The sequence below is a fragment of the Phragmites australis genome, chromosome 11, assembly GCF_958298935.1.
Source record: "Phragmites australis chromosome 11, lpPhrAust1.1, whole genome shotgun sequence".
NCBI lineage: Eukaryota > Viridiplantae > Streptophyta > Magnoliopsida > Poales > Poaceae > Phragmites > Phragmites australis.
The window spans coordinates 33,858,108-33,880,750 of NC_084931.1; the positions used below are offsets into that span (position 1 = coordinate 33,858,108).

Genomic DNA, 22,643 nt, shown 5'->3' on the forward strand with positions numbered 1-22,643 from the left:
GTGAATGAGTAAGGTTGGCAGCTCGGCCTTCCAATGACGATCCAGTAGGGAGGAGAGTGAAGTCCAGCTTGCCATCTTCTGCCCATTTTCCTGGAGCCCATCCAAGTTGCGGCACAAATCTGAAAACTCCTGTCCCAGGCACCACAAAATTCAGTGCCACAAAAGGGGGCTGTACTCCGGTGCATAAACACACAACAATGCGACAATGGAGCTGCCAATTGGCAGCAATTACTCAGTAGTTCAGGATGATGAGAACAAGATCCAATGGTGGCATGAAAAGAAGATTGAACTACTCAAATTCGAGCATGGCATGGATGTCTTTAAAGGCACCACAAACCCAGGCAATGCCATGCATGGGCTTAGCAACGCTAAAATGTAGAGATGACATTATCGCATCCATTCCAAAGGGCACTCCTCTAAACCATATTGAGCCAAAAGAGGAGGCAGACAAGACACAATTCGACTGCAAATTGAAAACCTGTACAATACCTTAGGTATCAAGGTCACCATTGATTGAACTACCTAGGTCTAGGAAATGAATGAAGAAGAAGCCCTTCTTTCTAACACCAGGCAGGAAAGGGCAAAACAGAAGAGAAAGCAAATCAACTTGATATCATGACTTAAAAAAACCCGGAGAAACCCAATCAACCTAACATTCTGCAAAGATCCTAGCAAGATGTTGGAGATGTGTGCCGACTGCCAAGAGCTTTTTCTGCAAATCCCTGGACATTGGATCAGACCTTTCGGTCAGTGTAGCAAGGTAGCACTATGAGTACTACAAGATGTTCGGTACTTGTGCTGAGAGCTTTTCCTGCAATTCTCTGATCTTGGAGCAGAGCTCGACCTTCTGCTCCTTGTAGCTCTGAAGCAGGAAGTCCTTTCCTTCGATAACTTCCTTCAGTTCACCGGCCTCTCTCTTTAGCATCTCCACCCTCTCTACCTCTCCTTTCCACTTCTCTATACCACTACAATGCAACTCAGGGTCATCAACACTGCTGTCAGAATAACCATTAACATGCCCATTGGTGCCATTTGATTGCCACTGTCCAGCTTGAAAAGGCTTATCATGCAAGAGTGCTTCTGCAACACAATGATCTGCAATGATCTTCCTTAGATGTTGAATCTCTCCCTCAGATTCAAACATATCTCGGTTAGTGGCATCCAGTTGAGACTGCAAATTGGTGTTATGTGTCACCTGGATGGTGAGAGAGTTCTTAAGATCCACGATCCGAGCTTGCATCTCCATGATCATCTCATCACGTCTCTTGAGCTGCTGCCTCAGCTTCTGTATGACCTCTCTCTTGCTATAAATGTCAGATCCTGATTCTGAAATGGAGGGAGAGCCTGAACAGTTTGAGTACTGAAATGGTTTACGAGGATCTTCAAACCGGTCAGGCGATGATGACCACATGACACCACTGTTCTCTTTGCTCGATTCTGGTCCTGGTATCTTCACAAGAAGATTGGAGGGTTCAGCTGATTTGGATATAGGACTTGAAGGTGCTTGCTTGACTTCCACCCCACCATCTGCATGCCCTGCAAATTATAACCAGAAATAAATATTTTTTCCATCTTTTGCCTCATGGAGAATATGCAGTGATTATACTGAATTACAGGCTTGCAATTCTAGACGATAGTCACATGACAATGTTGTATATTACCAATTCTCAGTTTAATGCTAGCTGAAGAACATCCTGTATAAGGTGCGAGGTCCTGGTAAGTTAAGCATAGGCAAGATAACATACTCGGGTACAGAAAATCACCTGACATACGACAGTAGCAGCTAGTTTGGTTACTAAACCCGCAGAGATTGGAGTGTAGTTCACATGCTCCAGGCCTTCTTTTGGCTGCAGTTTGCATAGTCAGCACTCAGCAGACTGCATTTTGAGAATATAGAAAAATGATACATGTTATGCTGCAAATGGTAAGGCTAGACCTTTGGAAGTATTATTTTGCTGCTTGGTAATAAACAGTTGCTTCAATCTGCTCCCAAGTCTGACTGAAAGTGTGCTAAGCAAAACTCCTCCTGCAACAAGAACCCAGTTTGGTCCTACTCCTTGGACATGATTAGCTTTTCCTGTCTTCTGTATACTCCCATCAGTCTTAGACTTCATCTTAAAAACCACGGATTCCTTCAGCCGGATGTACAGCTTGGCCTAGATACATATATGGATAACAAACAATATAGTAAGCAACACAGTTCCCATGTTTGTACACGACAAACGAATGATTCACCTACACAAAGATGCATCACAAGATTCGATAAGATGATTAATGATTTTTGCCACAAGACCTTGGATTACCCATGAAGAACAAATGGCCTAAATGAATGGGCGGATAAAGCTTAGATATATACATGTCTAAATTTGGAAGCACAAGTGTGAAAGCTAAAAGGGGTACAGATGCTGCCGCCAAACTGTCACCGTACCCTAATTTCGTAAGTCTAGATAAGAACATGCGAATGGATCTGAGGAGGTGCTGAAGTGGGGGTCTCACAGGTGATTCGCCCTTGGCCCGCTGGGAAGCTGCCGGCTCCACCTGCGAGCCTCCCTCCCCTCGGTCGACCGGTTCCCCGTTGCCGCCGTCACTCTCGTCCCGTCGCCGCGTGGCCTGCACGCACCGAGGCGAACCGCCCTGTGCTTGCCGCACCGACAGCCAGTGTGGGCAGTGCGCGGTGAGCGGAGTGTGGGTTGGGGGATCCGGGGGCTTGCTTCTTGCCAAAATTTAGCCGCGTTTAAGAAATTTGGTTTTCATTAGGATTAAAGGCATGTTTGGTTCATGTCCCCCTCCCCTCCGGCAAGGTTAAAGTTTAGTTTGAGATTAAACTAAAATTTTAACCGGTTGAAATCGAGACCGATGATTTAGCCGTCTAAATTTTAACTAGAAACGCTGAAAAAAAATTACTGTCTTTAAGATTAAAATTTAGTTACGTCTTAAAAAAATAGCAAAACTAGATAAGATTTTAACGTTTAAAATATTCACGCCGATTTTTAACGGATCAAAACTTTAATTTATCTCAAATCAAATACTACTTTGTGTGACGAAATTTTAGGAAGAACAGCCCGATTCTGGGCTCACGTGAGCCGCGAGTGAGCGAGAGCGACTAAGCTGAGTGAGGCCGCTCGGGGATCTGGATACGCGTCACGTGAGGGGAATGGGCCGGTCCGTTCTGTTGCGGGCTGCGGCCCGTAGAAGAAAGCCCATAGGCCGAGGAATGGGCTGGGCTAGGGCAAGCATGAACAGAAGTTTTGTAGAGAGAGAGAGATTCCCCTGCTCTCTGGTTTATGTATATATAAGGGGTGGAAAAACCTGAACATCGCAGCCTTCTCCCGCAGAAGGCTACCACCAAAAATGATCACCAGAACTCTCCATTTAGATTATCAGATCAATAAAATCAACATCACACATACAACAGTAAGATGGTCACACAATGACTCAGCAAGTTCGTTCGGCTTGCAAATACAACCTACACGGAGTTTGTATCATTCAAATCTTCTGATACCACCTACAGATAGATCAGCATGAGACTGCAAACACTTACTTCAGAGTGACCGAGCACACATGAAAAAGGTAAGATGGACGAAAATTCCATGACTAACGTCATGAGCTTTTTTTTACACCAACGTCATGAGCTTCTCTGAGGTGACTGAGAGCTTCCCAGTGGTTAGCACTTAGCAGTCAGCAGCTCAAGTCAAGTGTCAGCGCATGGAAGCACGTCCTTCCAAGATAACTGAAGCTCCTGAAGCCGGCTCAGCGAACCTCAAGCTTCTCCACCAAGTCCGCTTCTGCTCGCCTTTCTGGTGTCCTTTGCCTTCGTGGAGGCTTTTGCAATCCTCCTTTCCTTGTCCTTGAACTTATCACAGTTTCGAGCTCCTTTTTGCGACCGTGCCACTTTAATCATGAAGGAAGAATAAAGAACTTCAGTTAGTGTCATGTCACGGCAAAAGCGCATGGGAAGGAAGCAGTATGCAGCATATTTCAATAGAAAGGTGGAAGAATGTATGTCTGGCCACAAGCTAACATTGTTCTCTCAAATCTCAATACAGGGACTATTTAGCGAACTGGAACAATATTGAGCGTCTTCTTTTTTTTTTTTTTCCTTGAAAAATGTGACATAAATAACAGGACACATACAGCCGTTTTTGGATAAAGAAAGAAAATTCAGAACGCTTGCTGATTAACTTCATAGAGAAAGACGGCTGCAGAACTAAATAGCCTAAAAGCCATAGTAAAAGGATGTAAATATCTGCAGACATAGGCTCAATGAAGTGTCTGGCAATGTATTAACAGTAGGGCTTAGGCTATGGCCATTACCTTCGTTAGTCTCTCCTTAAGCTTTGGTCTTGTTGATACTATCACCTGTGTCGGCAGAGAGTCTAATTTCTGTAGCAGCAACTTCTCAGGTTTCGACTTTTTTGTCCCTCTGGTCAGTACTTTCCTCCTCCCCGCTGCTTGAAGCTTCTTAGCTGCTGTTTTCGCCACTGACTTTTTAAGCTTCTTGATTATCTGTTCCCTCTCTTTGTTCTGCAGGAACATAGATGTCATCTCCGACTTAATCCTGTCATAGCTGTCCCAGTCCAGCTTATCTTGGCTGTGATCACCTTCTTTCGCTGCTTTTGCTATACTGTTTGACCATATTTGCAGAACCTTCTGTCTAGATTTGACAGAAACTATTCGCCTCTCCCAGATCTTCCTCAATGCAGCACTTATTTTGTCTTTGCTCGCTTGTCTATTATAAAATCAGCCATAGCTTGTTTCAGAGTTCACAGAGCTATATATATGCATACATCTACTGATCTTAACAAAAAAATGCACATACCTATGTAGTTGACGATGCCCTAGCATTTTCTTCCTAACCTAGGATTAGAAAAGAAAGAGGGGAAAAGTTGAATAAACTTTCCCATGATAGTTCACAATAAACAGCCAAGAAGCTCTTGGAACAATGCAAGAGCGGCAAGATAAGTTTTCTTACATGACATCACCTTGGGATCGCTCAGAGCTTCAGTAGTTCGTTGCTTGATGAGCTTCTTATGCTCTGCAGGAGAATGACATACTCCTCATTGAAATGAAATGACATACTACCGCTTTGAATTGTAAAATTACTGCCTCAAACATGTCGGTAACAAGTTAGTCATACCTTCACTCCAGTTCCTGCCTTTTGTCCAGGGAACCTTCCCCTTGTTTGCAGCACCAATCTTCCGTCTTCTCTCAATTTCCTTCTTCGACAAACCAGCAAAGTAGGCATCACCTTCTAGATTTTGTGGCTTATGAGGTTGCTGATCCTGCACTTGCTTCTTCACATCGCTCTTTCTTATGGATGGTTGTGCACTTGAAGATGAGAATGAGTAAGAAGAATCATGTGACCATTGCTCATCCATTTTGTTGGCCAATTGTTCGCAAGATAATTCTTTCAGGGATGACTGGGGCACAATGAATTTCTGATAACGAATTAATTGACTTGATTTTCGAAAAAAATTCTGTAGTAGAGTTGGTTCCAACAATGCACAGCACTTGTAACAAGAGAATGTTATTCTTGAAGTACTACTAGCACCACAATCAAAGCTCATAGAAACGTATGCCCTGTAGACACAATTTGAGACAGGAACCAGAGGTTAACTTGCAGTACACAACATATGAATATAAAGAAAAGAGAAATGGTATTTGGTGAGCTGTGAGCCTATGCTCCTTGTCTGTTGGCCTTTTTATGAGTGAAATTCAGTAAACGAGCCTCTGATTGTATGAAATTGGACTGATGCCTCATACTTGTAACTGCAGTTCAGAGAATTAACAATTGTTTCACTTGCATTCAATGATCAACGAAACCGATAGTGAAATCTACAATATACCTTTGCTATGCTGGTGTTTGGTGGTATGATTGCAGTCTAATCTGTGCAGCTATTACAATGCGATTTAACTTAAATTATATGAAACCATATCTTTCTAGCGGTAGTGGTTACCAGAGGATCTTTTTTTTTTACCCTAGTATAGTAAATTGCTGTTTGCACAATCTTGGCTCGCACTAACTGCACAAAGCACCGGTTTTAGGAAACCCTTGCACATAACATCACCTAGATTGACATCGGGTTGGATCTACGCGCAAGAATGTCTAGGCCATTCAATCCAATCTACCATCCCACCATTGCCGGGCTGCCTGCCTGCCTGCCTGCTTCGTCTCGAGCAGACTTGGAAAAGGTCGTAATACAACCCGACGCCTCCAACGGAACAGCGAGATTCCCTGGCGCCGCCCTCCCGCCCGGTGCAATTTCCCCCTCCCTCCCTCCAGACCCTAACCCTAGCCGCATTGCCCACCTGGTTCCCGCGCGCAGTATGACACACATGAAAAGCTTTGAAGCCTCATAGCACACACATCGGGTAGAACAAACCAAAAAACATCCCTGGAAAATGCATTGGCGGACGTTACCTTGCACAGTGGACGGCAGCCGCCATGGTTTCGCACCGTCGCCCTCGCCGACGAGGAAGACGAGAGGAGAAGTGAAGCGGATGATGACCTTATCCGTTCAGACTTGGAATTCAAGCGGATGACCTGGAAAATGACCATTTAGAGTAGCAGAAATTCGAAATAAAAAAAACATATGCACCAGCCGGGAATCGAACCCGGGTCTGTACCGTGGCAGGGTACTATTCTACCACTAGACCACTGGTGCAGACAATGTCCTATCCAAACTTACATTAATCCTAAACTATGACATTCTATTAATCAAAGATGTAGTTTCATACATCTACATCTTGCTCCCATAACATGAGCAAGAAAGAGACCTAACAGTCAACATGAACAAACAGTTTTATTGATAACAATGTTGTCATCCAATTATTGGTACATGCCGCCCCTGCGCTTTGGCTTTGGAATTGCATGGTGTGGAGGGGTGGACGTGCTGAGCTTGAAGAAACGAGATGAAGCTTCCGGTTTCTTCTCCAACTTGCCCGACTGGATAGTCTTGTTGCTTGGGAGACGAAGAGCTATTGTTTTGGGCCCAAGCCAGCCCATAATTCAATCTACACTTTTATGGGCCGGTGAGCACATCTCTCTCGACGTCGGTGAGCACTTCCTTCTCCCAATCCGGCGAATCGCTCTCCCCAGTTAGTCTCCTCGTCCTTTTTGTCTTACCACTTGAGTCGATCCACGTATAAGTCTAATGCTCAAGGATAATATAGCAGCTTGCATTATCAAAGGTAAACTTTAACCATGGCCCTCATGTCATTTTTTACATTGGATCCTTCTTATAAATGCCAACTAATGCGAATGTGTGTAGTGTTCACTTATTCTTTGTGCCTATGGGCTGTACATGTAAGTCACATACAAGAATGCACAACACCTTGAACCAGCACGTGGATTTTACCATGTCAATTAAAAGGTGAGAGGCTTCCATATGGGACCCATTCACCAGTAAATCTTAGTTATTTTATTGTCGATTAGCACCTCCTAAAGAAAGCTAACGCGCAGTTGTAAGAAAAGAAATGGTGCACCCGTTGATGCTGGAACGTGGAAACAAGAAAGTAAGAATCGAGGGGCAAATTGTTGTTAGTTTGCTGATTTCATCCCAGCAAGATTTTCAGGAAAAGGAACCAGTGGATAGCGTGTTTAGCCTTTGAATCGCTCACGGCAACTCAAGTAACATCGACACGTGACACTGACGTTGGGTCCCGGACGCTATTCATGGCCCATATGTCTGTAGCTGAGGGAGGGAGCATGATGTGGATAAGGTGGCGCAAAACAAAACCTGGGGGCCGGAGCCCACAAGAAGCAAGGAAACAAGGACTCTGGTTGGGAGAAACAGAGGCCCGCGCCACAGGTTTCGATGGCACAGAACCGCTTCACTCTGAGCTACAAGTACCTGGCCCAACGGACCAGATAGCATTGCAATCCCATCCATCACCTTGCAATCATCCTACAAGCATCAGCAGCAGAGGAAGATGGATCGTCGGATGGAGAGGATGAGCTCGTCGGTGCAGTCCTGGGTGGACGAGCACAAGCTCACGGCCATCGGTAAGTGAGTACTAATCAAGTAGTGACCAAGCGGCAATCCAGCTATTGATAATCGCTTGCAGGCAATTGTCTTGTGATCGATGTGCAAAAATAAGTTGTCAGATCCATGCATGGTGCAGGAGCCGTGTGGGCGACGGCGGTTGGCGCATCGGTAGCCTACAGCCGGAAGAGGGCGCCGGAGAGGACGACGAGCCTGCGCCTCATCCACGCCAGGATGCACGCCCAGGCGCTCACCCTCGCCGTCCTCGGAGGAGCCGCCCTGGCGCACCACTACTACAGCAAGAGCAGCAGCAGCAAGAAAGAGATGAGCAGGTTGGACTACGAGTTCTACTCGCAGCTGCCGTCGGCCACCGACGCCGACGGCCAGGAGAACGAACGATGGAGCTGGTAGTAGCTTCTTCGATTCATTGCGTAATCGTTGGCATAGGACGGGCAGCTGCCAGCCGGTAGCTAGCATAGGATGGATGGTTTTCTGGTTCCCCGGAGCCAGAGGAGACAAGCAGTACATATGTATTGGTCAATAATCGTCGCGATTTTCTTGGGGAACGAATTGAAATACGAGCTCAGTTCTCCCGGGATTCCTTTCTCTTTTTCAGTTCTCCCTGCACATCTTGAATTTGAGTTTGAAATTTTATACCGTGCTTCTCCATAGTCGCGGTTTGATTGAGAAACAAAGGGGAATACATTGTCAGGGGATGGACGGTATTTGAAACGCCGGCCACCCGCCGTGACGCTGCTACGACCGACGTCCCCGTGCGTCCTCGCTGTGGAGGGTAAGGGATGGGGAGGAGATTGAATGGCGAAGATCCATGAGGATATTTGCGTGGCGCCCCCGCTGTCCAAGCTTGATGCAGACGAGAACGAGATGGGCACCCGATACGAATCCGACGAGGTCTTGTCACTCATGTACGGGAACTGCCATAGATGTCCGAAGAAAGGCGGTAGCTTACACGATTTGCATCTCATAGATGTCCGAAGAAAGATGGTAGCTTACACGATTTGCTACTGATTAATTTGTTATATTTCTTATATATTATTATCGTGTCGATTTCACATATCATCCTCACAATGGATAATATAACATATTAGATTTGCCACAAACGGACATTCCTATGGATCCCATACGTCTAGGAGCATGTGATTTCTGCAAATAAGGAGCACGTACAGATGTGCAGTGCTGTTCGTTCGTTAGGAATAACATTGGTTCTGATCAAGTACATACATGTATATATCTGAGAGTTGTGCATCGATGTCGCGTATATACTAACTGCAATATCTGATGGTGGAGATGGATTTTGCTGAATTGCCGGTCTATCCTGCTCTAGTGATCTTATCTCGTTTCAGTTCTCTCACATTTGTGCTAGCTGCATGCAGTGCTAACCCTTGATGAGTTCTCTTACATTTGTCACTCACGCGCGGTAGCTGATATCCAACACGGAAGTGGATGAGATATATTGCCACGGCCACGATCGGGAAGTCGCGGGCAAGGATGCGAGCCTGCTCGGCTTCCTGGTTGTGCGCCCAGACGTCGACCACCCGAACCTTCACGCCTCCGCCGGCCGAGGATTCAACGTCCGGCGGCGGCGGCGACATGTTGTCCTTGCCTCAACTCTTGCTGCTCCGGTCAGTTTTTATCACCACACACAGGACAACAACGTACGGTTTTGAACTCGGAAACTGGTCGAAGTTGAGACACCACTTTCTCAAGAAAAATCCCTTCTTTTTTTTTTTTTTCAAAACGAGAATTACGGGGTGGGATGCTTACACCGAAACGTGAGCGATGCATGAGTTCAGAGCAACAGGGTGCGCAGGTTCTATCATCAACTGGGCCGGACAGTAACGGAGACACTAGTCATTTGTCTTGCAGGTCTTCCGCTGTAACGCTACTTGGCTACGGCAGAAATATTTACAGCTTCCCTTCCACGGGGGTGCAGGGCGGGCCAAGAAAGGACAGAAACAGAGCGCAATGGCGTCTGGCAGCTCCCCCAGTTAGTTCGCTACAGATTACAGATTCACAACCAATCGACTTTGCCTGCCAAATCAGGAGAAGAGGTCAGTCTCATGGAACCCAAAGTCTTCTATCAACAAAAGAAGAGATGCAAGACTACAAGGGAGCAATTGCTGGTTGAAACAAGGGATCACACGAATGAAGCTCTAGCATACAAGGGAAAGAGTGAGTTCATCATCTTAGGCAATCTAAATGTATACCTAGTTGAGTTTGTCAGGATGCTTTTGATCGACAAACCTATTCATGGGCATGCCAGTTGACATGCAAATTCTTACCCCTAAAGAGCTACTCAAATACCAAATTCACGAAAACAAATCATATAATATTTTTCACCCTCAGCTATGCATGCGCATTCCTCAGGCAAAATATGTGATGTGGTGAGTTAGACCAGTTAATTTTCCGTCACAGCACAGCAAAAGGTCATGATAACACAAACGTGAAATGGCACAAGAAGTCACAAGACGGATGCACACTATAATTATGAAGCGGTTTCGGTAGTCATTTCACAAACATCAAACATCCACGTGATGGAAGAAGAATGAAGAATTACAATAGGTTGGCTTTATGTAAAAATGGTTAGCAAGAAGAAGAAAAGAACAGTTTACGGGAAAAGATGTAATGGTAGACATAATTTAAGTAAAATCAATCAAACTACATATGTCAAGGGGGAGAAGAATACCTGTAAGCATTAGTTGATTTTAGGGCTTAAGTAGTACTGTGGATCCCTGAAGAACCTGACAACCCTCTCTGCCTTTTCTGTGGAAAGGTCAGTGTTTTCTAGAATAAATCCCTTGGATGCTTTTGCAATTGCTTCAATAGAGCCAATAGCTTGGGCAAGCTTAAAAGAATAAATAGCACCATCACTATCAGCATGGCATAATACACAACATACAGATGTTAAATAGAGAACATGCAACTGGTTTCAGTGTGAAAATTTGACAATTGAACACTTAAGAGGCAAAAAAAGAAAAGGTCAGTGAAGGAAAAGTAATTTGGAAAATATAGCACATGTTCGATTCTTATTCTTGAATAGGTGAGTAAAATCATTTTTTTGCATGTGAAGTTCTGAGATATGTTTAAGCACTGATCTTTTTTCTTTTTGAGGAAACAGGAGGGGCAAGCCCCTACATGTTATATATATTAATATAATTTACAAGAAAGAAAACGAAGAAAAAAGAACAATTCATAGATGTTACAAGAAGGGATCTTGCCCTGAATTTGCTACAGACCAAAGGTACTGCAGCTTATCCTTTACAAATTTCAGAAAAATTAGTGCAGATGACTAGGGAAATGATGTACTTATATCTGCAGTTCCCTCTGAAAAATACTTATATCTGCAAACAATGCATATCGTGTGACTTCTTGTCCCTATAGACAGAACTTGTAAAGCAGTCAGAATTCAAAACTAACAATCTAACATTGATATCTAGTAATCAAGAGATAATCAAGTCACACAAAATGCAAAGAAAGTTCAGCAACATACAGCATTTGCATCGTGACTGTCAATACCAGGAATAGAGGTGAGCACTCGTAAAAATGCATCCATGCACTGAACTGCTTGCTCCCGCTACAGAGACAAGCAAAAAAAAATCATTTAGCTTCATTAAGATCTACAAATAGTGCGCTCATGTATCTGGGAACATCTGAAATCACCTCATTCCTCATTGTTGATATAATGTCTTGCTGCTTCCATACTGTACAAAACAGATATGTGATCAATGTCAGCTTGTGATACAGAACTTGAACAGGAGTCAGGAAATTGGTTAATGGAGTTAAAGGTTTACCTCCACGAGCATGAGCTATCTTTACAATATTCTCAAATCCCATCTCTGGGTCAAGAACAGGCACAAAAGTAGGACAACCAAGCTCCATGCCATACCTTGAATAAGAACCACATGAATAAGGATAATACAACTAGAATAGATACTTCACGCTTAGCATTACTAGCGCATCAACCTGTGCGACTGCACAGGCTAGAAATTTAGTTTACGGATAGTTGTATATTGAGATACATTAACTATTTATATTTAAATATTAGAATGTAAAATATAAATATAATTTTTGTTCATAATATTGGAATCATGTTTATTATTTGTGAATAGATCTAATTTATAATTTTTATTTTATGTGTTATGCAAATTGATTTTTATTTGTTTCTTGATTTTTTGAAATTATTATTATTTTTAATGTCGTCACCGTATCTCTTTTTTTTTTAAATACATTATAAATTCTTTGATATTATTTTTGTGTGATAATTCGTAATATGTTTATGTTTTGTTGTTTTAATTTTGTAATGTTTAATTATAATTGATTTGGAAAAATGTGTTGATTGCTAACGTAACTAAGTTGGAGTTTGCTAACGTAATCTTGTTGGACAAATAATATCTACAACAAAAAAGAAGGAAAGGCAATGCAAAAAGTAGTCTTGAGGCTGAACTCTATAATTTGTTTTTTAATCTTCTATGTTGTTTCGTCTGGTTGTTGATCTATGGTTACAGTTAGTCAATCAATTAATTCAACGGTTAGATATTTTGCTTTTTTATGAGAACTTCTAGGATTTTTTTTATTAACGTGGAGGCACCAAAAGGAGCCTCCAATTAGTAAATATAAGATAGTATGTGCATACTTGAAATATGATTGATTGAAGGATTCATTCTGCTCTGCTGTGGGAACGGTGACAACAACATAAAGATGTTTGAACTGCCTCTTCAGTGTATTTACCCTACAAAAGCATTCCAAGACTGAAGTCACCATCACAACTGTCGCAGTGTGTAATAAACATAACAGGGAAGAGTGTCACTCTCACCTGCTAAAGATAGCAGCTTCCTTTCCACAATCCCAATTCGTCTCAAAGACAAAAGCAACTGATAAGCCCCCATTGTTGAAGATGAAGTCCTGGAATCCACTCGATCAGATCATAATTGGACACACCGCAGTATCAGCGAGTTGGCGACATCTCTGAATTGGGGAGCTTACCGGAGACACTGACAGAAAGTTGAGGCGGTACGAATTTGCAGTGAGGAATGTAGTGATGAAGTTGATGAGGTTCGGGTGTTGCTTGTCTCTCCACGAAGTGTTCATCATGCATACTCCACGACCTGCGCTCACAATGGTGCTCAATTGAGTTACAAAAATTCAAGTCGAAGTCTTATCTGTGGACGGCGCATGTATTGAAACTAAGATAAATATACAGTGCAACACTTCACCAGCGAAACATTTGGAAACATTTTACCACACCAGCAACAGTGGGGGTTCGGGTGTGCCCCCAAAATTTTAGTGAAATATATATTAGCTGCTACTGAGATCGTCAGATCGATAAACGAGAAAAAGGTAATTCGAACCATACTACTAGTAGTTCAGAGTAAATAGATAGAAACCCTAATACGTGCACTTGAGCATGGGCAATCCTGCCTTACGGAACCACACACAGCACAGGACCCAATCAACATGAGATCGATCGATCAGGGAGAAGAAGAACGAGCCGAATCGTCCGAGGGTAGATAGATGGAGTAGACCGATTAGCACTGGATTGATCGGAGAGAAGGAAGAAGAGCTCGCATTTGATTTGACCGCTCCGACAAATTCGAACGAACCAAGCAAGCTAGGGCAGTGCTTACCAATGAATCCCGACGGGTCACCTCCACTTGACGCCATTCCGTAGAGAGGGGAGGAGGCCGACCACGGGAGAAGAATTCCAGTTGTGGAGGTGGCGTGCGCTCTTCGCTTCGCTTCGCTTCGGTGGAGTGGAGTGGAGCGGGAGGCCTTGCTTCCGCTTGGAGTGGAGTGGGGGTGTTGTGGAATGGAACAGAACGGGTCTGGTGGGCCGGGTTGGGCTGATCAGAGAGGCCTCGGCCCCCTTCCCTTCCCTCCCCCGCCACGCCGCCACCACCACCGGCGCGGCCAAGCCTCCCGCCGCATTCGCCTCCTCCCCCGCCCCCCATCCCCTCGTGCGCCGCCGTCACTGGATCCGTCGCCCCCGACCCCATTCCCCCACTCTTCGCCTCTCCTGCCCTTTGCTTGCCCTCGCCTGCCGTGCTGGTGCGGCCGCAACTATCAAACCGCCCAACCACCCAAGCGCCATGGCCGCCGACACCTACGACATCCCGTGGGTGGAGAAGTACCGCCCCACCCGCGTCGCGGACGTCCAAGCGCCATTTCATTTCCTCAAGCACCCTATTCCACGGAACAGCGCACCTCATTTTCGCCTTTCGCCCAGGGGCCTCCGGGGACTGGGAAGACGACGAGCATCCTGGCGCTGGCCCACGAGCTGCTCGGGCCCAGCTACCGCGAGGCCGTGCTCGAGCTCAACGCCTCGGACGACAGGGGTCTGGATGTGGTGCGGAACAAGATCTAAGATCAAGATCGTCATCTTGGATGAGGCTGACAGGTATTGCCATCGCCTGCGTGTTATGAAACCGTGACAAGGGAAAACGCAGAAGCAAGAGAATGATATGCGTCGTTCTTAGCCTCACCATAGATCGTTGTTTGGACTTAGGCAAGGCTATTACTAGCATACCAATTTTGAGAAGCGACAGACAGTAAAAATGGACGAACCTGCGGTGACTCCATCTGTAGGAAGGAGTAAATTTCGAATTGAGGTTTGGAAGTTTTGTTCAATGTTCAGTTCTGGGGATATAAGAAGCTTTGTTTCAGTAATAGTCGAGTCTGTGTTTGAACCTCATACTTGCTACATGCAGCATGACATCGGGAGCACAGCAAGCACTGTGAAGAACGATGGAGATCTATTCCAACACCACAAGATTTGCACTCGCATGCAATACCTCATCCAAAATAATTGAACCCATTCAGAGTCGCTGTGCTATTGTCAGGTTATCTAGGCTCTCGGATCAGGAGATCCTTGGTCGACTTATGGCTGTGGTGTCAGCTGAGAAGGTAATGTTTGGTGCTAACTCCACACCAAAATAGATGTTGATCTAGAATCTGCGCAATTAACCTTTAAAAACTTTGATTGCTAATGTACAAAAAGTATTTTGGTTTGTCACATGAGGATCGTATTAGTAGGTTGTAATCACATTTGATATTGTATTATTACATATTTTTTTGAAATTTTTGATGCCATACAATCAGAAAATGCAATTGTCATACTTGTGTAATGGAGACTTGTCGATGTCTTAAACAACTAGTAAAAGAGACTGGAGGGAGTAACTCTTGTAATTTGAGGATTTACCCATTCATGTTCTTGCCTTGGTTTTGTTTGCTAGAACAGATTGATATTTAACGCTTCACATAGTTGTTATAAACATTTTCTCGTTCCTGGACATAATATCCTCGTGAACTTTTATGTAACTTGGTATCGCATCTTGCTCGACACTTCCATTTTTGTTCTTAGTTCTTACGCAATAATAAATCGGTGGTTTGGCTACTGCTCTACCATAGCACGGATCGGGATCCGCCACTGCAGAGGATCAACAGTGATGTGAATTAGGGGATGTTTACAGCCGTCGGATCAAAATCTGGCGACCCAGATGAAAATGCTACAGTACCAGTGAACAGTAGAAATCGTCGATACAGTAAACGGAAATACTGGTGCTCAAGTACTTTACTACAGTAATCATAATTAATTAATGTATGGTACTGTAACATTGGACACATTACACTGCTCAAACAGTAACTCTCTGCAATAATCATGATTATGGCAGAGGATCCAGGTCCACCATAGCACCTATGAATACAATCTTTATCGGTCTCACCTTTGCTGCTGATATGATAGTTGATCTACAAATGCTGCTGAATCATAATACCAGTTCAAACCAATTAGCTAGGAGAAATGCCGTATGCTACTTGAATGTAAATCTCTTGCCAGTTACTGTAACAGCCCAAAGGCTTAAGCATGTCATTAAGCATCATAAACATCATTGGCATCATGCTTAATTTCTTTGGTGATTTATGAGCATGCAGTTTCAATTAAACAAGTTGTAAAAATCAATGTTAATTGATGCATTGTTAAGCAACTCACAGTATTGCTATACAACATAGATCTGGAAACAATTTTAGAAATTAGACTATGCCATCTATTGAACATAAATGAATTTCCCCTAATTTTTGGGGATTATTTTAAAGGCATAAAAATCAACGCAAGTTAGAAAAGCTTGCCTCTTTGGAGAATTTTCATTTGAAATTGGTGCAAGCTTTTTGGGTCAAACAAGGTAAAATGAATTATTCATGATTTATAGAAGCCAATAAAATTTGTTCCGCGAATTTTAGACCACAGTAAGACCTCCATTTTGATAACCAAAGTGGTGAAGATATTTCTTTGCCGGTACTGTTCATACGGGACCCACTCGTCATCCTCCCTCCTCACCCAGCCGTGCTGCTTCCAGAGGGCGGCGCCGGCTTTGTTGACTCCCGCGGCCGGCAAACCCAACACGCCGTCGAGTCACCGGCCGAGCCTTCGAGTGGAAGCATCGTCGGTCTTAACCCCCCCTGGACGCTCTCTCGTGGTTTCTCTCCTCTCTCTCCCTCCATCGCTCTCCCTGTCGCCCAGCACACCACAGAGCAGAGCAGCATTGCGCCGCGCCGCCGGCCAAATCCGACGCGCCACCGGCAAGCTCCCTCGAGCTCGAGCCGCGAGAAGCGCTAAGGAGGATCGTCGAAGCCTCTCCAACTAATTTCCGTGCGAATCCCCTCCCCTCTTGGTCGGATTTGGCGAGCTCGTGCCGTCTTCCTCGGCGCCGGCGGCCTCCTTCCGCACCTCACCGTCGAGCTGCCTCGTTGCTGCTTCTTCGGCCCATTGAAGCGCTCGATGAGCTTCTCGTCCCCCTTTTGAGTCTTGTGCGCGCGCTGGATTCCATTTGGCCCGTCGCCGGCGTCGTTCTCCGCGGGAACCAGCCGTCGCCTTGCCATGGCGATCGCCGCTGGCCTAATTTCCGTCGGGCCCGTCGCGAACTAGATGCACCCTTAGAACAGCATGCTTGCATAGAAGCTATAGGGGTCCCCGGCCGAACCAATTGCGCCGCTGTTCGTCGTCGGCACATTGAAACCGAGCCGCCGTCGTGCTTGTTCCGCCGTGCGTCGCCGCTCGCTGTCCTCCGATCGTCTCCGGCGACCACTTGTGCCACCGAAGAGTCCCCCTAAGCGTGCTGGTGCTGTTGCTGCCCTCGGCCGGCCGAAGTTCGCCGCCGATCGCCGCCGGTGAAGCCAGACCGTGCCGCCGGCACTGTGCAGCCCTGCCCCGGTCAATTTTGACCCGGGTCAAACCCGCCGGACCCACTGTCAGCCTCAGTGGCTAGCCGGCCGGGTGTGCAAAGAGTATTGCGGGCATTTTTTAATAATCGAGAAACTCCAGAAAATACGAATTAGAATATTTGTTGAGTTGATAAATCGGCTGAAATCTTGAAAAATGCATGGGAAATTATGTAGAGCTCCAAAATTCATGAAACCAATTTTGTTGGTTTTGTTATAACATGATCTATCCATTAAAAATACCAGTGGCCATGAAATGTATGCTGTGAATAATTGAATTAATGAAATATGTCTAGGCTTTGATAATTCATAGTTAAAGTTTGGTATTTCCAAAATTGATGAATCCAATTTTGTTATTCTTGTTTTAATACCCCCTGTTCAGCAAAAATAATCACCCACATGTTAGATGTTGTTACAATTCTATATAGGGTTAAGCTTAATTAATCCTAGAAGTGTTCAAGCGTTTAACAGTAATCCCATTTAAGAAAAAAATCTTCAATGCTTTAGAACTCGTGCCCTGACGATTTGCACTATTATCGCGTTCTATGGAGCATCCTTTATTTCATAACATTCATATTCATTGCATTGCACGCGTGATTCTTTTAGGGAACTTCGACCCGGCGAACGAGGCTGTCCCCAGAGGTTCCCGCAGTGGTGATCGTGACTCGGGTAGCTGTGAGCAGCAGCTAGAGCAGCAAGGCAAGCATCGTTCATATTGCACCGTGTCTACTTGAAAATCTAATATGTTATCTACGCTTATGTATACATTGCATGTGTCGGGTACCGAGTTGGGTAGAACCTATGCCGATGCATTCTCCCATTTCGGTCACGTGTCATGTGTTATTCCTTGGAGCCTAGTGGTGTCGCCGCGGTCTAATTTTAGTTCGCTATGCTTAGTGGTACTTGGGCTTTCCGGTAGAAGTCGACGACGGCGTCCACCGTTGTCGCGAGCCTAGGGCTTGTTACTTGTTCACACTTGTGGTTGTGTTGATGATGAGTCGGTTGGTGAGTGGTGAGCTGAGACGAGGTGTGGGCGGTGTTAGGGGTGTCATTTGCTCACGAGGAGTCCTCAGGCAGTTCGGGGAGGGAACCCGGACACCGTAGACCGCTTGCACCGGTTAAGCACCGACCGTCGGTGTAGTCGGCTTTAGCACTTACTTTACTCACCACATGCTGATATAATGTTAAGTGAGCTGATTACCTTCGCAGACGTGGTCATGTGGGCCTCGTCATAGACGGTGTGATTCCGGTTTGAGTCCGGGCTTTTAGCGGTATTAGTTTGCTCGAGGAGTAGTTCTAATACCGCTGTGCCAAGCTATGGTTGATCCACATGGTTGGGTCTGGTTGGGAAAGGTTGTCACGGGTACCCCTTATGTGCATCTTAGCGGGTGGCACAAGCCGTATGGTCCCTGTGTCTTGTGGGTCCAGGAGTATCCCCCTGCAGAGTGTATAATCAGTTCGAACTACCGCGCTCTCGGTCATGAGCATTGCTATCGCTTATCTCCACCGAGCGACCATGTTTTGGTCGTAGAGTTTCGATGTGGGTTGTGGCATGGTTGGTTTGGGTGGTTTGGTCAGAATGTGGTCAGTGGTTTAGGGTAATGATTTACTCTTATACACTTGTTGTTTATATATCTGTTCTGATCAGTTGGTTGGTAGGGTTTGAGTTGGTGGTTGGTTAAGTCATTTGCTTACACCTAGAGTCTAGGTTGCTTACCGCTTAATGAACTTAAACATGTCTTAATCCTTGCTACAGCTTTAAATGCATGATCCTTGGAGTCGAGAATATATATACTCATACTGTGTAAGACTTGCTAGTACCTTCGTACTAAGGGGTGCTGCCCTTAAGTTGCTTTTAGGTTCACAGGTTGGCGAGGAAGAGGCAGTGTTCGGCTACTTTGTGCCTGCCGATCTGGGTGGCGGGCAAGAGTAGCACCTTCTACTCCGAACTCCGGCGCTTTTGGTATGGAGCCTAAGGGCATACGGCTTCATACTCTTTTGTTGTATAGGTTTATCTTCCGCTGCGTAGTTGTTGTTGTTCCTCTTTTGTTGTAAATTGTGGAAACAGTTGTATGTTTAAGTATTGTAATTCAGCTTAATTACTTGCTCTCTATTAATCTGTGTTGTGATATTTGAGTTGGAAGGCATGTGTTTCGATCCTGGGCACAAAATACGTGCCAGGACTACCGGAATGGTATTCTGGTTAATCGTCGAGGTTGTGATTATAAATAATGATGTTCCTGATGATTAATTAGAATACTATTTAGACGGTTCCTCACAGTTACGCTAGCATGCTTTCCTTGCAAGATGAAAAGTATACCCATTGTAACATCAGATGTATCAAACTAAGCCCAGATGTCCTCGGTTTTCAGGCCTCACAATTTAAATACCCATATGTTTTGATGCATGTTTGAGGGTTTACTGTTTTCGAAACTTTTAACTGTGAGTGTACTGTAACAAGTGCATGTAGAGCGCGGATGTGATCATGCCAAACTGTAAGCCAACCGTTGATCCTGTAACTGAATGGTCAAAACTCAAAACAAACCGAACTGTAGCACCGAGCCTATTCCACTAGAATAAGTAACTTGGTAGGAGTAGTTGCTTTGCTGATTACTGGATGCACGTCTGGGTGGGTGGGCTCTTCTCGCTGGTCAAGTCCAGAGGTGCATAATCTTCTCAGTCATCCTAAAATAGATCACTTTTTTTAATGGCTCCAACATTGGACTGCTAGATTTATAGACTTAATGTTCTGTTGAAAAAATATAACTGTCATACTTCACTTTCAGTCCCTTGGATACCTGCAAGCCTGCAATCAAGCAAGTCCCAACTGTTTTGCTTAAGTTGAATGATTTGTGTTTCTTTCTTGTTCAAACTCATTTGATCATGTAGACACAGGCTTAGTTTATTTAATTTGTTCTGATTGCCTGAATGGTATAGTTGTCTAACCATGAAACTGGATTTTGGCCCCACCGCTGGTTTCAGTTTTTTCTGTGAATTATTCCCAGCCAAGCCATCCAGGCTATAATTTTAATTGCATAATGTATTTCTGTTTCTGTTGAACTAAGGTTCCTTATGTGCCAGAGGGGCTTGAAGCTATCATCTTTACTGCTGATGGTGACATGAGACAAACTTTGAATAATCTGAAAGCTACATTTAGTGGTTTCCGCTTTATTAATCAAGAAAAATCTGTTCAAGGCTCGTACACAACTTATCCCTTGCCACATCATGTGCAGTAATTTGTTCAGCTGATTGGCTGATAGTAACACTCTTAAACACTATACTGGCTCCAGGTATGCGATCAGCCACATCCCTTGCACGTGAAGAACATGGTGAAAAATGTGCTTGATGGAAAGTTTGATGAGGCCTGCTCTGCTCTGAAACAGCTTTATGATTTGGGATACTCCCCTACTAACAGAATCACTACTCTGTTCCGTGTTGTCAAGAACTATGACATGGCTGAGTATTTGAAACTGGAAATGTTGAAGGTAACTTCACAGCCTTGTAACTTTCCGCTTGAAGGAAAATAATAGGAATTGATCGTGCTGTGTTATAGCCATGTAACTTACACGGGAGCAGCCTATTTTCTTAAGTTTCTCATAAACATGTCTTGTTTATCTTTGCAGGAAACAGGATTTGTGCACATGAGAATCTGTGATGGTGTTGGATCATTGTGACCCCCTCTTTGTTGCGGCCTATCCTCCCCCCCCCCCCCCCGGCAATCCATCTCCCTCTCTCTCTGACAAGCCGAACCCGCCCGTCATCCCTCTCCCTCCGTTCCTCCTGTGCCTGCACCCACGCTGCAACCGCACAGCTGATTTCACCACCCACGTCCCGCTCCTGCGCCCCACGTCTTCGTAACGGGTCACACCCTCTCCGCGCTATAAATGGCCTCTGCAGCATCCCGTCGCTCTCCCGTTCTCCCTCCGCCCAGTTGCCCCAAAGTGCACCGCCGTCATTGCCATCCCGAAGCTACACGTCCGAGCTCTCCTCGGCGACTCCAAACCTGCCGTAGGCTTCCCAAAAGCACGAGGAGTATTCTTCGCCGCTCCTCAATACCGATCCGCCGCTGTCTGACCTCCCCGTCAAGCTCCGGTAAGCATCATCGCCGTCTCACAGTTGCCATTCTCCTCCATTGCGCTCCGAGGTTCGCTAATCCTTTCTTCGGCACCGCATGACCCCCAACAAGCTTCGTCAACCCCTGGATTTCTCTCTCCGCCGCTGGACCCGCCTTCCCATCGAGCTCCGGCCGCCATGAAGCCCTTGGTGAGAATTTTCGTCACCGTCTCTTTCGTTTGCGCTGCTTCCCGTCGAGTTTGGTAGCCTGTAGTGCGATCTCGTGCATCGCCGACGATGCTCCGGTGAGAACCGAGGTTGCGTCACCGCTTATCTATCGCGCCGGCCGCCAACCCTCCCCAATTGCCCCTGTCCGTCTAATTGTTGATGAACGACCACAATTAGATCCAGCCATACCCTTTCGTGAGCCACTAGGAAGCCGCCGCGTGGCACATAAGTCCAGTCAGATTATGTAATCTACGTTAGCGCCACGCGTCATCCACATGTCAGCCACGTCACCCAACCGAGCCTGGTCAATAGGCCCAGTCGGCGATGACATCATGCTTACACAATAAATAGGTTTTCAATACAAAATAAACCTTTTTATTCTCTAAAATTAGGTAATCTTACATTTAGGTCCCTTAACTTTTCTGGTTTAAAAAAATACTCCTATTAGTACTGTTATTTTACTTTTAGTCCCAAAATTTTATATAATTATAAAATAGGTCCCTAAAATTTTACAAATAAGTCCTTAAAACTTTCTGTTTTTACAAATTAACCATTGTTCTTTTTTAGAAAAACCCTTGTAGCTTAAAACCCTCATAACCTTTACATACGATCTCTGTTTTAGAAAAACCCTTGTAGCTTAAAACCCTCATAACCTTTACATACGATCTCTGTTTTAGGTGATTCTTGCGCTCATACGATCGTAGCAGCGAGTACTATCTGTTAGTAGGCTTTTCATGGCGTTTTGTTTCTGTTTAGTGTATTATTCTTAGATGTTTGTACTTATTTGTGTCCGGTGTGCGCGATTGCAATAGGAGACGAGCAGTTTGTGAATCTGCAGGACTGGATTTTTGAAGAGTTTGAGTAGTCCGCTATTGAAGGCATGTGTCCTTGATCACATTGAACATGTTGTCGAATAGTGTCTTTTACTTTTTAATTGCATGCTTGTCAATATGAATCCTATGTTTAGGTTTATTAGTATTTTCCATGATGATCCTTGTCGTCGGTGTTGTAGCTGGGTGTCAAGGGTAGAAATATTTAGTTGTATTGTCAAGTCAGGTGGGATAGATGTTAATTTGATTAATGGTCTATACAACATGAATCGGTTTGAGTAATCTTTTGTAGCAACATAGAACATAGGTATCTAGG

The 22,643-nt window shown here is 44.9% G+C and overlaps 4 protein-coding genes, 1 non-coding gene and 1 pseudogene across 13 annotated transcripts; 2 read left to right on the plus strand and 4 right to left on the minus strand.

Moving 5' to 3' along the window:
• Positions 1-364: 364 nt before the first annotated feature.
• LOC133885839 (uncharacterized) lies at positions 365-2,758 on the minus strand. Of its 5 annotated transcripts, none has more exons than XM_062325597.1 (4): positions 2,497-2,758; positions 1,937-2,235; positions 1,764-1,847; positions 365-1,536 (listed from the first exon to the last, which is right to left on the minus strand). In XM_062325597.1, the coding sequence occupies exons 2-4, from the start codon at positions 2,112-2,114 to the stop codon at positions 776-778; spliced, it is 1,023 nt and encodes a 340-aa protein (XP_062181581.1). In that variant the 5' UTR covers positions 2,115-2,235; positions 2,497-2,758; the 3' UTR covers positions 365-775. The 5 variants fall into 5 exon arrangements, with proteins under 5 accessions (XP_062181581.1, XP_062181580.1, XP_062181578.1 ...); XM_062325596.1 differs by having other exon boundaries at positions 1,937-2,156; positions 2,429-2,758; XM_062325594.1 differs by having other exon boundaries at positions 1,937-2,156; positions 2,497-2,757.
• A 594-nt stretch (positions 2,759-3,352) lies between these two features.
• On the minus strand, positions 3,353-13,697 carry LOC133884997 (uncharacterized). Of its 5 annotated transcripts, none has more exons than XM_062324616.1 (7): positions 13,694-13,697; positions 6,422-6,476; positions 5,138-5,420; positions 4,983-5,035; positions 4,820-4,857; positions 4,315-4,729; positions 3,353-3,891 (listed from the first exon to the last, which is right to left on the minus strand). In XM_062324616.1, the coding sequence occupies exons 3-7, from the start codon at positions 5,376-5,378 to the stop codon at positions 3,751-3,753; spliced, it is 888 nt and encodes a 295-aa protein (XP_062180600.1). In that variant the 5' UTR covers positions 5,379-5,420; positions 6,422-6,476; positions 13,694-13,697; the 3' UTR covers positions 3,353-3,750. The 5 variants fall into 5 exon arrangements, with proteins under 5 accessions (XP_062180600.1, XP_062180597.1, XP_062180599.1 ...); XM_062324613.1 differs by having other exon boundaries at positions 5,138-5,580; XM_062324615.1 differs by lacking the exon at positions 13,694-13,697 and having other exon boundaries at positions 6,422-6,569.
• On the minus strand, positions 6,595-6,665 carry TRNAG-GCC (transfer RNA glycine (anticodon GCC)). The gene has a single exon. It is a non-coding gene; the product is annotated as a tRNA-Gly (tRNA).
• Positions 7,853-8,600, plus strand: LOC133884999 (uncharacterized). Its single transcript, XM_062324618.1, has 2 exons — positions 7,853-8,005; positions 8,125-8,600. The coding sequence occupies exons 1-2, from the start codon at positions 7,933-7,935 to the stop codon at positions 8,394-8,396; spliced, it is 345 nt and encodes a 114-aa protein (XP_062180602.1). The 5' UTR covers positions 7,853-7,932; the 3' UTR covers positions 8,397-8,600.
• Positions 9,142-13,761, minus strand: LOC133884998 (protein PARTING DANCERS homolog). Its single transcript, XM_062324617.1, has 9 exons — positions 13,631-13,761; positions 12,990-13,111; positions 12,820-12,908; positions 12,640-12,735; positions 11,798-11,892; positions 11,667-11,707; positions 11,497-11,580; positions 10,693-10,851; positions 9,142-10,037 (listed from the first exon to the last, which is right to left on the minus strand). Exons 1-8 carry the CDS (start codon positions 13,665-13,667, stop codon positions 10,702-10,704), a joined length of 714 nt encoding a protein of 237 aa, XP_062180601.1. The 5' UTR covers positions 13,668-13,761; the 3' UTR covers positions 9,142-10,037; positions 10,693-10,701.
• On the plus strand, positions 13,679-21,308 carry LOC133884197 (replication factor C subunit 4-like; annotated as a pseudogene).
• The last annotated feature ends 1,335 nt before the right edge of the window (positions 21,309-22,643 follow it).

Coding starts and splice junctions, on each gene's coding strand:
- LOC133885839 (XM_062325593.1), bottom strand. Junction 1,848..1,936: donor GCAAAATAATACTTCCAAAG/GTCTAGCCTTAC, acceptor TGCAAACTGCAG/CCAAAAGAAGGCCTGGAGCA. Junction 1,537..1,763: donor CTGCTACTGTCGTATGTCAG/GTGATTTTCTGT, acceptor TATAATTTGCAG/GGCATGCAGATGGTGGGGTG.
- LOC133884997 (XM_062324613.1), bottom strand. CDS start 6,447: ATGGCGGCTGCCGTCCACTGTGCAAG. Junction 5,036..5,137: donor AGGCAGGAACTGGAGTGAAG/GTATGACTAACT, acceptor ATTCTCCTGCAG/AGCATAAGAAGCTCATCAAG. Junction 3,892..4,314: donor TTAAGGAGAGACTAACGAAG/GTAATGGCCATA, acceptor TCATGATTAAAG/TGGCACGGTCGCAAAAAGGA.
- LOC133884999 (XM_062324618.1), top strand. CDS start 7,933: ATGGATCGTCGGATGGAGAGGATGAGCTCGTCGGTGCAGTCCTGGGTG. Junction 8,006..8,124: donor GCACAAGCTCACGGCCATCG/GTAAGTGAGTAC, acceptor TGCATGGTGCAG/GAGCCGTGTGGGCGACGGCG.
- LOC133884998 (XM_062324617.1), bottom strand. CDS start 13,667: ATGGCGTCAAGTGGAGGTGACCCGTCGGGATTCATTG. Junction 11,581..11,666: donor TATCAACAATGAGGAATGAG/GTGATTTCAGAT, acceptor TTGTCTCTGTAG/CGGGAGCAAGCAGTTCAGTG. Junction 10,852..11,496: donor ACAGTCACGATGCAAATGCT/GTATGTTGCTGA, acceptor TATTCTTTTAAG/CTTGCCCAAGCTATTGGCTC.